General features: G+C 33.5%; 3 protein-coding genes across 3 annotated transcripts; all 3 read right to left on the minus strand. All coding sequences in view use genetic code 12, as the record gives it.

The window, feature by feature from the left end:
• Nucleotides 1–799: 799 nt before the first annotated feature.
• ZDS1 (Zds1p) lies at nt 800–5,734 on the minus strand (the record flags this gene model as incomplete). Its single annotated transcript, XM_002551392.1, has 1 exon — nt 800–5,734. One exon carries the CDS (start codon nt 5,732–5,734, stop codon nt 800–802), a length of 4,935 nt encoding a protein of 1,644 aa, XP_002551438.1.
• A 2,769-nt stretch (nt 5,735–8,503) lies between these two features.
• On the minus strand, nt 8,504–10,375 carry DCR1 (ribonuclease III; the record flags this gene model as incomplete). The annotated part of the gene is made up of 1 exon (XM_002551393.1): nt 8,504–10,375. One exon carries the CDS (start codon nt 10,373–10,375, stop codon nt 8,504–8,506), a length of 1,872 nt encoding a protein of 623 aa, XP_002551439.1.
• Nucleotides 10,376–10,973: 598 nt separating this feature from the next.
• Nucleotides 10,974–12,125, minus strand: PDB1 (pyruvate dehydrogenase (acetyl-transferring) subunit E1 beta; the record flags this gene model as incomplete). Its single annotated transcript, XM_002551394.1, has 1 exon — nt 10,974–12,125. One exon carries the CDS (start codon nt 12,123–12,125, stop codon nt 10,974–10,976), a length of 1,152 nt encoding a protein of 383 aa, XP_002551440.1.
• Between the last annotated feature and the right edge of the window lie 1,436 nt (nt 12,126–13,561).

The following is a 13,561-nucleotide window of genomic DNA, read 5'->3' on the forward strand; positions in this document are numbered from 1 at the left end:
GAAATCAAAACCTGGAAAATGAAAAATGAAAAATGAAAAAATTAATTTCAAATCTTTCTTGCAAAAAAGATAAAACCAAATCAACAAGAGAATGATAAGTATGTGAAATGAAATAGAATATGAAAAGTAGACTATTGTCAATGATAATACTATATATATATATATATATAACCTCAGTTGAGCAGTGGTCTAATGATATCTCCAGTGAATATTAATGGGGTGATTTTTCATTTGTTTTTGTTTACCCTTTACCAAAAACGATGCAAACTTATGGAACCAGAAGGTTTTTAAAGAAAAACTGAAAACCAACCCATGCGTGCAACATAACCCAAAAAATGCATACATAAAAAGACACGTAAAACGTCTAACTAGTCCATGTAAACGATACCTGTTGAAGGTGAAGGTGAAGCCGGATGTTGATTCGAATAATACGGATACACACACGTCTACATACTACGGGAATAACGGTTTTTAAATGTTTGTTGTTGTTCAATTGGTTGTTATTACTACTGTATTACGTAATTCATCCCCTCGGCTTTGACAAATACACGTCGCGTGGTTGGCTTCTTCTTCCATCACGGCCTTTGCTGCCCACTGTAACCATTGATGTCACCACCACCACCAGATGGACACATGCATTTATTACAATAACAAAAAGGGTACAACGGCGAGACACAAAACATGATTAATATCATCAATCTTTATTCTGGTGTTGCATTTAGTTTCTATGTTTAAACTCTAATTACGTGTATGTATATTTCTAATCGTTTGAATAAAACCTCTCACCCCCTCGTTCTATTTACACTTCTATACTTGAATATTGATTATTATTTCGATGTGGATTGCTATCCATATCTTCCATATCCAAATCAATGGCAATGGATTCAGGATGGTTTTCAGCAGGGACAATATCATCATCGACAATCATACTATCCTCAGCAAATATCATATCTTTATCATTCTCTTCACCCGTGGCAATCTCTTCTTCATTATCTTCTGCTGGTTCCCCATCCTCACTACTCATATTCTGTTGTTCTAAATGCAAAGTATGATCAACTAAATTAAGATACGCATACATGAAATTCGATAATAAAACCTGTTCCCTCAATGATCTCTTAGGATTGGCCAATTTCAAATGTGATAACCTGTAAATCGCACGCTCAACGTGTACTGGAAATCGATAATCAAGCATAATTAACGTAGATTGTGATGGTGGAGGTAATGGGAACCCAAATGCAGAATCAGTAAATTCTATTGGCTGGTTGGCTTTGGAGGTACGTTTAATAGACTTCTTCAATTTCTCTTGAATATCCAACTTCTCCTTCTCTTCATTACTTTGAAGAATTTCTTCCTCTTCTCCTTCTTCTTCTTCTTCTTGCCCTTCTCTTCCTCCTCTTTGTGGTTCTCCTCTTGCTTCTTGTTCATTGACGCCTGTTGCAGCACTGGCAGTCGTGGTTGCAGTTACGGCACTAGCTTGAACTCGATCGTTTTCAGCATCAACAGATTCGACAGATTCCTTCTTTTTGTGACGATCACGTCTTTGTTTTTTAACAAGCGTCTTCTTCTTCTTGTTCTTCGATCCGGCATCATCACCTCTGAGTTTTCTAACCTGTCTCTGCTCTTCATCGTCATCAACCATTAAAATCGAGCTTTTAAATTGTTGGGTTTGGCTTTTACTAGTTTGTTTGTTATTAATCGATCTAGATTGTATCTCATTATAATCATCATCATCATCGTTATCATCAAGTAAATTGAAATCATCCTCAAGATGATCAATGTTGAATTCATGAGTAGGTGACGAAGTCATAGGTTGTTGTTCATATTCGTTATCATAAGGACCTTCTGGATGATGATATTCATTGGTACGACCATAATCTTTAGCACTACGACCATGCTTAACATTCTCCTTATCTTCATTATTAGCATAATCATATGCCTTGAGTTGTGATTCATCGCTTACCAAGTTCAATGGTCTTAATCTATCCTTGTTTGTAGATCCTTCACCATCAGTTAACTTGGCTTTGGACTTCTTTTTGAAAATACCATTACTACTCTTCTTTCGCAAAGTATGTGCATCACTATCTGATTCATAATCAACTGTAACTCCAGAATTGTTGGACTCAAATGAATATACTGAATTCGAACTTGCTCCTGGAACTTTGGCTTTCTTCTTGAAAAATTTGGACAATACATTCTCCTTATCGGTTGATTTCATAGATGTAATATCATGTGCTGAATAATTATCTTCAATAGATGAACTATCACTACGTTGCAAAGCCTGTCCTTGTTGATTGTTTGAGTTCGAGGTCTTTTCAGGGTTGGAGAACGATCTTGGTGGTAAATTGTTAACCGGTAATGGTGGCAAGTTGCTTGTATCGATAGTGGAAGCACTAGCAGAACGTTCACGTAACCATCCCCAGGATTTCTTCTTTTTCAACCTCTTAGTCTCATCTCCACTAGCATCAGTAGCACCAGAATGTATTGAAGCCGCACTACTCAATATACCAAAAGACTTTTTCTTCTTCATCTTCTTACTTGAAGAAGGTTCCATGCCCATCTTCTCCTTGTAGTTATCAGAATCGATAATTTCCAAATTAGGATCCTTGTTGAATAACTTGGTCTTGACCTTTGATTCCTTTTTGGTTTTTGGAGTAGCTGGAGTCGAGGATTGACGTTCGCCAATGTTATAGTAATCATCATAACTGGCACCGTTGCTGCCTTTTCTCAGATGACCTGGAGTGCGGTTCTCATCTAAACGTAAAGTTGGTGAAGGCAATGGATTCATGCCATACCCATTGGCAACTTCATCTAGCTGCACAGGTTCCAAGTTTACACCTACTCTTGAATCATGTCTTTGTTGTTGCTGAGGTTGCTGTTGTTGTTCATGTGTTTGTTGGTAAGAATGATGTCTTTCATTTGATAACTCATCGAGTTCAGTATATTCTGGTGGAGGTGGCAGTGTTGATGTATGTGCTGCAGCAGTATGATGTAAATAGTCATTTCTCAGACGTTCATTTGGATTCTCTTCATCCTCTTCATCTGATAAATCAAGCAAGTGATTTTCAACCAATGGGATACTTTCTAAAATATCATGATCAAGTCTAAACTCAGAAGATGCATCTTTAATTGGCAGAACTTCCAAGTCTTCATCAAATGCATCATCAATATCAATGGTTGTTCTCCCATCTCTTCCTAATTCTTTCATCACTTCATGTTCAATACCCAATTGATCTTCAACAGTCAAGTCTTGGAAGCTTACTTCAAAGCTATTGTCATGTTGAATTGGATGATAATTAGCATGTGGTTGAACTTCTTCTTCCTGTTGTTGACGATATCTATCTGGTTTCCTTGAGTCCTTTCTCATTGATGGATCAGTTTTAGTTAAACTTTCCTTGAAATCATTAATTTCTGATCTTAATTTATCCAAGTTTTGATGCAACTGTTGTGATTTTGCTGGAGCAGATCCATTAGGATATGGTTGATGTAAACGCAGTTGATGAGATGAAGGGATGTTTTCTCGAACACCACTAGCAGAACCTTTAAGTAATGGATCAAGACGACGCAGTTGTCTTGAATATTGTTGTGGTTGTTGTTGCTGTGGTGGTGGTTGCTGCTGTTGTTGATCATAACGATGATGATGTTGATGATTACTACGAGATTGATCCTTCTCTCTCTTTGAAGATCTTTCTTGTCTATGATGTTGTCTGTATCCATTAATTTGAAATTCATCCAGTTGTACCATAAAGTCATTGATATTGGTATTGGATGCAGATGGGATGAGCCTTTTAGTTTCATGACGGGAATGTTTCTCTGGAACCGGTTGCTGTTGTTGTTGATGATGATGATGTCTTGACAGTGAGTGTTGACGTTGCTGACTCAGTTGTTGATAAGGATGAGTTTCTTGTAGTTGTTGATGTTGTTGTTGATGATGATGATGAGTGTGGTGAGAACCATTACTATGTTGAGATCGACTGGAATGTTGGTCTGGTCTGTTTTTAGAACGAGATGATCTGTATTCTGTAGGTAGTTCTTGAATGTATTTTTGAGCTGATGCTGGTTTCAGGGACTTTTTTGCACTCATACGACTGAAATCAATACTGGTGGATGCGGTGGGGTATGGATTACTCAAAACTCCAGAACTATCTGTCATTGAATTTGTTAAAGCTGCTTCTAATGAGTGCTGGGAACTCTTTTGGTTGTTTCTATGTCCTGATAATCTTGAAGCTGGTGTTGGGGAAGAAGAAGATGATGATGACGATGAATCTATTGGTTTCTTGTAATTGAATAACAATCTTGAATCACGGGCATTATATCTTCTGGTTGGTGGTGATGGATTGGAAGGTGATGAGGACTGCTTCATATCATGATCTTTCTTTCTATAATCAGTTCTTCGACTTCTCTTTAAAGAAAAATCGCCTCCGGATTTGCTCACCTCACTAGGAGGTGACAACTGTTGTGGGGAATAATCACGTTGTCTTCTGGACTCTGCTTCTCTTTCAGCCTTTTGTTGAGCTTGTTGAAATTGTTGTTGTAAACGCTGTTGTAAATGCAATGTTGTGGTTCTAGGTGGACTTCCAGCATCAAAGCTTCCAGGAGATCCTGGTGAATTTGGTGTTGTACTTGTAGTACCACTATCCAATTCATCAAATGCTAGTTTTTCAACGTCTGTATAACCTAATGATTGAGCTGATAAAGTTCTTGCGATGGTAACAGCATCGTTTTTGTCCATCCCTGCCATTTTAGACAATTGTTCCAACTCACTAGTCAATTCACGCAATGAAGGGTTCAGGTATCGTTTTGAATTGTTGGCATACCATGATTCTCTCTTGGCAGGATCTCGAGGAGGAGATTCCGAATTTGATGAAACAGAAGACGAACGTGATGAACTGTCAATTGGTTGTTGTTGATTCTGGGAAGCAGCAGATGTGGAAAGTTTTCTTCCGGATGATGTAGATTTAGATTGTGGGGTTGAAGATAATGATGATCTTCTATCCAATGGAGTATCCTTTTCCAATTGAGAGGTTGTCTCTGGATCTAGAGCTAAAGTTTCTTTGGTACTGGTACTTGAGCTACGAGATAAGGTAGATTTTCGTGACAATGATGATCTTCGAGATAATTTTCTCTCCAAAATTTCTTCAACTTGCGTTTTGATTAAACTTTTAAATGATTCTGGGTTAACTTGTGGATGAGCATTAGCTGGGACCCATAATAAATTTGATGATCCGTCAAATACTTCATCTTCTGCGTCAAAAAAGACGTCGTGGCTTTCTTGTGTTCCAACACTGGCATTGTCATAAAAACTACGTCTTTTGACCGGACTGGGTGATTTATTATATGGAGGGGTCTGTGGTTCATGAGGGAAATGCAGCTGTTGTTGTTGTTGATCATGGTGTTTTCTTTGAGGAGAAGTAGGTGGTGATCTTGATCGTGTTGATGGTTTCCTGTGAATATTTTGTGGTACTAAATCTTCGTCAAATAATCCGCTATTTCTTTTGATGTTGCTACTATTGGGACTGTTTGTAGTATTGTTTGTATTTTTGTTGGTAGTAGTAGTAGTAGTAGAAAAAGGGTCTATGCTATCCATAGTACCAGGAGGTAAATCAGGATCATATTGCATCATATGGCCAATTGATAGTCTTTTAAGTGCAGCCACCATTTTCTTTTCTTGTTCAAGATCCTGAACTGCTGATTCATAATTTGGATCATTATGAAAGGATGAATTTGGCAGTGACATTTTTCAAAGGATCAAAATATTAATAAATAGACTGAAAACTGTACAACAAAAAAAGGAAGAATGATGGAAAATGATTGAATGGTATTACTAATGGAACTAAAATAAATAAATAAATATATATATATATATGTGAAAAAAAAATTGAAAATTGAAAAATGAAAAATGAAAAATAGGGGAACTGGTGTCGTGTTTTTGTTTTGACGTCAACGAATAAACTGAGATGGAAGTAAAAGATCAATAGTCCTAACGAATGACAAGACTGACTGAGTTGGTTGGTTGGTTAAAAGACAGACTGTAAAATGAAAGTGAACTACTTGATGTTGATGTTGACGTTGATGGTGAAAACAATTAGAAAAGGGAAGGAAAAAAAAAATTTTTTTTTTATGGTTTTATGTTTTATGGTTTTGTTGTTTTTAGTTTAATGATTTATGATTTATCGCCTGGCACGCTAACAACCATTCTCTCAGTATATAAAATATAAACTATGAGACAGAGAGTGACAGAGTGAGACAGAGTGAGAAAATTCAACTCGTTATTATTTTTTTTTTCTGCTGTCTGCTGTCTGTTGTCTGTTGCTTTGTTGTCTGTTGTTTTGGTTTGTTTTGTTTTGTTTTTCTTGTGTGTGTGTGTGTTGGCTGTCTGACATTGACATTGGTTGTAAAAATATTTTGTGTCAATTGGTTACACTCACTCACACAATGTGTACAAAATTAGTTAGCTAGTTGGTTGTAAGAAAATGATCTTCGGATTTGTTGTAAAATTTATTTCTATTACATCACAGACGATTACTATCACTATTACTATTACTACTCACGTCTAACCATCACATCATCTATTGGTTAAGCAAAAGGATATTAACCACTACCACCACCAAATATTATATACTTCTCGTGCCAGCAGGGGTCGTCGCCCCAGTTCATTCAAAGCAAAAGAAAAAAAAAACTGACGCGTCGTGTCATCGTGTCGTCGCCTTCGTGTGAATGTAAAATGTAAAATGTAAAATGAGAAGGGACCACCACACGAGGATTTACAATCCCAATAAAACATTCTTTACCAAAACAAGCAATTATGATGAACAGACATTGAATTCCCCAATTACCATACACCAACCTGCCCCTTTGACCTTTGACCTTGTCCTGTTGTTCCCTCCCTTTCTACTAGCTAAATAATCCATGGGAATATTATATAGGAACAAGGGATTCTCTCCCACAGCATTTATATAATAACACGGACTCTTCAACAAAGATCAGATCAAAGTTCACCACCATCGTCTTTGTCTTGTGTTTTTGATTCTAGTTGATTTTGCCGAGCATCATCAACAATGTCCTGTTTCTTTGTGTGTTGTGTTGTGTTGTTATTATTGTCTGTGTATCACATTGTAAGACCTTTCAAAGCTACTTTACACGTTTCTCTTTGTCATTCTGTGCATAATTATCATGCATTGCTCTGTATCCATTCACCATTTAACTATTTTTTTTTTGTTGTTGTTTCTTGTCTCTAAAATCATTGACGCATCGTGTATTATTCAATCCATCATCATCAGGAGGAGTGGTAACGATGATGATGATTCTGTTGATTAACAAGGATTAAGGATCTCCTGTAAACTTTCTTACATCTTTTGTATATAAATATAACTATGAACAATTCCAAATATAATCAATCCATAATATAAAATCTTGACAATCTTACTATTGGACCTTACATTGAAACTTGGTATTCCAAATAAATTACATACAGCATGCAACACAATACAACACCATAAATTATTCAAAGTCTTGTTATAAAAAAATAGTACCAACATTCCAAATATTGAAGTATATATAAATTGAAATCCAATACTTAATAATACCTTCAATAATGATTCTTTTTTAATAAAATATAATTGATATCCATGATGTAAATGAGCAATTCCAAATAAATATGGACTTATTTTAATCAAATCTTGATCTTTATCAATAATCAACATTATTAATCCTCGATATATCAATTCTTCAGATATTGGTGCAAGTATATAATTTCTAAATTTATAAATTTTACTATTCTCATCTTCTTCTTCTTCATAATCATCAAATATTTCAAATTCTCCAATGAATAATTGCAATAAAGTTGAAGAATATAAAATTAAAATGAAATATAATGTTTTCAAAATATTAATTAAATCTAATTGAATATCATTTGATTTAGAATATCCCAGGAATTATTCCTAATTCTTTAATATTTTCAAAATATCCTCTTTTATCAATCAAATTTGGAATTATAATTATTGATAAAATACATAATATAATTATCCTTTTAATTCTATAATATACAACATCTAAATCATCTCTATGTTTATTCTTGATATTTGCTGGTTCAGCAAAATAAATAGCAAATAAATATGACGATGCAGTTAATAAAGTTAATGTTAGTTTATACAAATCCATTAATAAAAAAGCAGTATTATACAATAAGTATGTCCATAAGTGGGTATTTCCAAAGATTGGTAACGGTGATGGTGATGATGGTGCTGATGATGATGGGTTTTTATTTATACACCTCGTTTGGTTTCAGTCGAGGTGCGTCGTCCTAGTTGGTCGGGCAAAAAAAATAATTATAGTTATGTTTCATGTTTCACGATTCATGTTTCATGTTTCATGTTTCAGGTTTGGTTACCTGACAATGAAATCTAATGCAACCAGTAATTATTACACGGACTTCTATACTCTCTCTATGTGTATCATCTAATCTATAATATATACTATAAACACGTCTCACAGGTAGGTAGGTAGGTCACATCGCTTTGTCTTTGGTTCTGAAATCTTTGCATATTTGCTCTAATGCTGGTTTGTTATTCAACAATGTCAGGGCTGCTCTGGCCATAGACTTCTTTTTGGATCGATCTGTTGTGGTACATATAAGAATACCACGAATTCTTAATTCTGTTATAAAATTACCTTCACTATCAGTACAATTAATATATTCTGGTTTATCTCCAATTTTCCTACCAATCAAACCATACAATTCTCCTTTACTATCACTATCAATAGGTGCTTGTAAATCAACTTTTATAGGAAACATATCTGTTCTAATTGGTGATGGTGGTGTAGAAGGTAAATTTGATTTTTCATTAATTCTTTCTTGTTCCATTTCTTTCAATCTAGCTTCTTTCTTCATCAATTCCCTCTTCATTCTTTCTTGTTTAACTGGTTTTTCAATCTTTTGACGTTCTAGAAAATATTTCCCCAACATTTCTTTATTTTTAAGTGCTTCCATAGCAGCTCTAATCCCAGCATCTTTAATACTTTTCTCAACACCTTTCCCAATTTCTTCACCATTCATCATACAACTAACTATAAATTTCTTTTCAACTCCATCTCCTTCTTCAATAACTTTATATTGTGGGTGCATATCTGTTCTTCCAATAAGTGAATATAATTCAGATTTAGCATTATTATCTAATGGTTCTTTATTTAAATCTTTTTTTAATTCAAAAATTAATGGTTCAAATAATTTTATTAACCAATCTTGTACTTCTTTTAAATCATTACCTCTTTCAATTCCTAAAGCTCCAATATATGCTTCAAAAACATCAGCATAAATCTTTTGATCTCCGGATTTAATTGCTTCTTTATTAATAAATGATTTTAATCTTGTATCAAATCCATATTCATATGCAAATTTAAGTAATGTTTTATTACATATTAATGATGCTCTAATTTTGGATAATTCACCTTCATTACAATTATTAAATTCTTTAAATATTATTAATGTTACTAAATTATTTAATATTGAATCACCTAAAAATTCTAATCTTTCATTATGAAGTTTAAGTAATTCTGAATTATTAAGATAATTTTTATTATTAACAAATGATTTATGAGTAAATACTCTTTCAAATAATTTATTATCATTAATTTTAGGTAATTCAGGTAAATTATTTTTAATTCCTTTAATATTAATATTAGAAATTGTTTCATTTTTAGGTAATTTAACAATAATTGAATCATTTAAATTTGAAATTTTTTCCAAATTTTCAATATCTTCTTCATTTAATTCAATATTTGAATTAATTATATTATCAAATATAGGAATTTTTTTCAATTTATATAATGTTTTCAATCTTGATGATAATGAAATTAATTCATTATTTGTAATTTGTAATTTTCTTCCATTATTAATATCATTAGATTCATTTAATTTTTTAAATTCAATAATATCTGGTGTTATTTCAATAATTGTATTTATTGATTTTTGTAAATTTTTAATAGCATATTCAATTTTATTAATATCTAAAATATTGAAATTTTTAGGTAAACTTTTATCAAATAAAGGTTCATGTAATATCAGCACCTCATCAAATTTAGAATTAACTAGTTTGGTTCGTTTTTGAAATGATGGTTCAGGATTAGGTGATGAACGTTTAGAAGATCTCAATGGTGATGATGATGATGATGATGATATTGATGATTCTAGATCTAATGAAGTCAATGAGTTTTCATTTTGACCAGTTTCTGTAGTATTGGTATTTCCAGTAGATGACATATCCTTCATGGAATATTCAGTAGGTATTGTTCTTGGTGTTTGAATGGTATTTAAATGAAAAGGGTTAAATAAGGAATATAACCATTGACTTGATTTTTTTTTTCCTACTACGTTATTCATCTTGGTGCAAAAATTTTCCTGTATCAAAACATCGATATCATTCAGATATGATGATTTAACAACTTAATTCCTACTGAACTATCCATAATGTGTATATATATGTGTGTGTGCTTATCGGTTGTGGGTTTTGTATAATATTTATACACCATTCACATTGTTATCTATTTGAATTAGACTACATCGATGTTTAACAAATGTCTCACGTAGAGTTTCAGAGTTACTTGAGATATGAACACTCACACGGCTGTCGTGTGTAAATAATGGCTATACCTCATACTACATGGATCTATTAGTATATTATTCAGTATGATATACTACCCCTTCCTATCGTTCTTTCAATCTTGTAATAGATTATAATCTCAAAGAGAGTGTATGCACAGGTAATATATCACACCTGAGATAATAATGCTTCACCTCCTTGTACAATCCCCCACTCATTTCGTATACTATACAGAATAATTATCATTTATTGATCTTGTTTTTTTTCTTTTTCTTTATGGTTTTTGGTTTCATTTATGTAGAAGTATTTAACTTGAGTATGTAAAATTTTTCACATTGATTAAAGATAACTTTTTTTTTTATCCTTGTTTTACTTTCCTTACAAACCCAAAACCTTCTTAGAAGCTCTCATGATAACTTCGGTATCTGGGAAAGCAAAGTCTTCCAATTCTTTAGCATAAGGAGTTGGAACTTCACAACCAGTGACTCTTTCAACTGGGGCATCCAAGTAATCAAAGGTATCACTTTCCATAATTTGTGCACAAATTTCAGAACCAACACCAAAAGCTGGGAAACCATTTTCAACAGTAACAACATGGTTGGTTTTCTTAATAGAAGCAAAAATAGTATCAGTATCAAGAGGTTTAATAGATCTCAAGTTAACAACTTCAGCTTTAACACCATATTCTTTTTCCAATTTTTCAGCAGCTTCAACACAGAATTTAACTGCTCTAGAATGACCTATTATAGTCAAATCAGTACCTTCTTTTTCAATCTTGGCTTTACCAATTGGTAAAACAAAATCACTAGATAAAGCTTCTTCACTCATTGGGAAACTTTCACCATAAGCAATTTCATTTTCCAAGAAAACAACAGGGTTTGGATCTCTAATAGAAGCTTTAATCAAACCTTTGTAATCTTCAGCAGAATATGGAGAAAGAACTTTCAAACCTGGAATGGAACCATACCAAGCAGCATAACATTGAGAATGTTGAGCAGCAACACCAGCAGCAGCACCATTTGGACCTCTAAAAGTAATATTACATGGTTGAATACCACCACTCATATAATAAGTTTTAGCAGCAGAATTAATAATATGATCAATTGCTTGCATGGCAAAATTAAAAGTCATAAATTCCAAAACTGGTTTTAAACCATGTAAAGCAGCACCAACTGCTAAACCAGTGAAACCCATTTCAGTAATTGGAGTATCAATAACTCTTCTTTCACCAAATCTATCCAACAAACCTCTACTAACTTTATAAGCACCATTATATTGAGCAACTTCTTCACCCATTAAAAAAACATCATCATCACGATCCAATTCTTCAGCTAAACCAGAGTTAAGGGCATCTCTAACTGTCATTTCTTGTGGACCTGATTTAGTTGAATTTGAACGAAGATTGGTCATATCCATCATTCTTAATGCTTGATATTGACCAATTGTTTTCATTGATGGTTTAACATTATATTTCATAGCTTGTGCTGCTAATTGAGCAGTCTTAGCAACTGATGATGTGATTGGAGCCATTTCTTACTAATAATACTAACAATATAATGCACTATCCTCTCAAAAAAAGATATCCTAATAATAGTTCAGAAAGGAAAAGGAAATTTCAATCGAGATGTGATCAAGAAGGAATTGGGTTTATTAGATTTTTTTTTTTCGAAGAAGAAGAAGAGAATTTCCCACCAAACACTTTGAATGGGAGGGAAAAAGTGGACTTCATCTGTCCGCTCTTTGACAATTTTTTTTTTTATTGTGTGCGATATACAACTCCGTTCGGAAGTAAACCACCGACTGGTATATATAGGTATATATTGAGAAACATGAGTTAAGTAATGAAAATGTGACTTTTGATAGATGTATACTGTATTATGGATTATAATAATACAGGGTAAATCATCTCCATTTTTTGATCAACACTCTTTTAATGATAAACCCTAGCTATATTTGTGTATTGATATAACATCAAGAGATAACTGTCCCATTGTACTCCTTGATTAATTAATGCAAGGGTAGTTGTTATATCTTGTTGTTGTTCTTCCTTTTAACAACTCATGAATAAAGCTACAATTTTTTCAATAGAAATATTTCAGTTCCAATAACTCAACCCCCCTTCGATACCCTCTTCATTTCTCCTTTCTCTTTTCAAAATATATTTGATAAGCAAGTATGTCAAAATAACGAAGTGTCAACTCTCCCCCTCCTCCCCCCTTCAATATTCCATTTGCTAAAAATATATAAATTCTCTGTAAAAAAAAAATCTATAATCCTATGCTAAATGTTTAATTATCCGATAACGTTTTACTATTATTATTATTATTATTTCTTGTATTCATCTCTTATCGCTATACACTTTATTTTTGAATAATTTTTTTTTTTTTTTCAATCATTGACGCTACCACGTGAATGACGAAAAAAAAAAAACCAACCCAACCCAACCCAGCCCGGAAATTCTAGGGGGAGGTAGGGAGAGCAACAAATAAAAAATGCCCCCTTATGCAACGAACCAACCGATCATCTCCGGTTCCCCTCTTTTCTATAGTTGGGAATGCTTAAAAATGGTATTATTTGATCAACCGTTGATTTGCTGTATCTCGGTAACGTCGAATAAAAAAAGCATTACTTGTGTGGAGGTTAAGTCCATTGATGGTATCTGTAAGAGAGAGAGAGAGTGTGTGTGTGTGTGACAAAACCCATTTTGTTGGGTAGGTTAAAGGAACGATAGAGATACAGGAAGTATAGAGGAGGAGGCGGTGGATGATATGATATTGTAATATGAATGTAGTTGGTTCCCCTCTTTATTATTATTGATACTGGGTTTATGGATGTTGTTGGTTTCAAGATATAATACAATATAAGCGATGTTGGGAAGCCGGGTGGAGTAGAGAGATTGATCATTCTAGATGATAATACTTGCCGAGGTGCAAACGTGCCGAGCCCATCCCATCCCAGTCCAGTCC

This window comes from Candida tropicalis (genome assembly GCF_000006335.3).
Source record: "Candida tropicalis MYA-3404 genomic scaffold supercont3.9, whole genome shotgun sequence".
NCBI lineage: Eukaryota > Fungi > Ascomycota > Pichiomycetes > Serinales > Debaryomycetaceae > Candida > Candida tropicalis.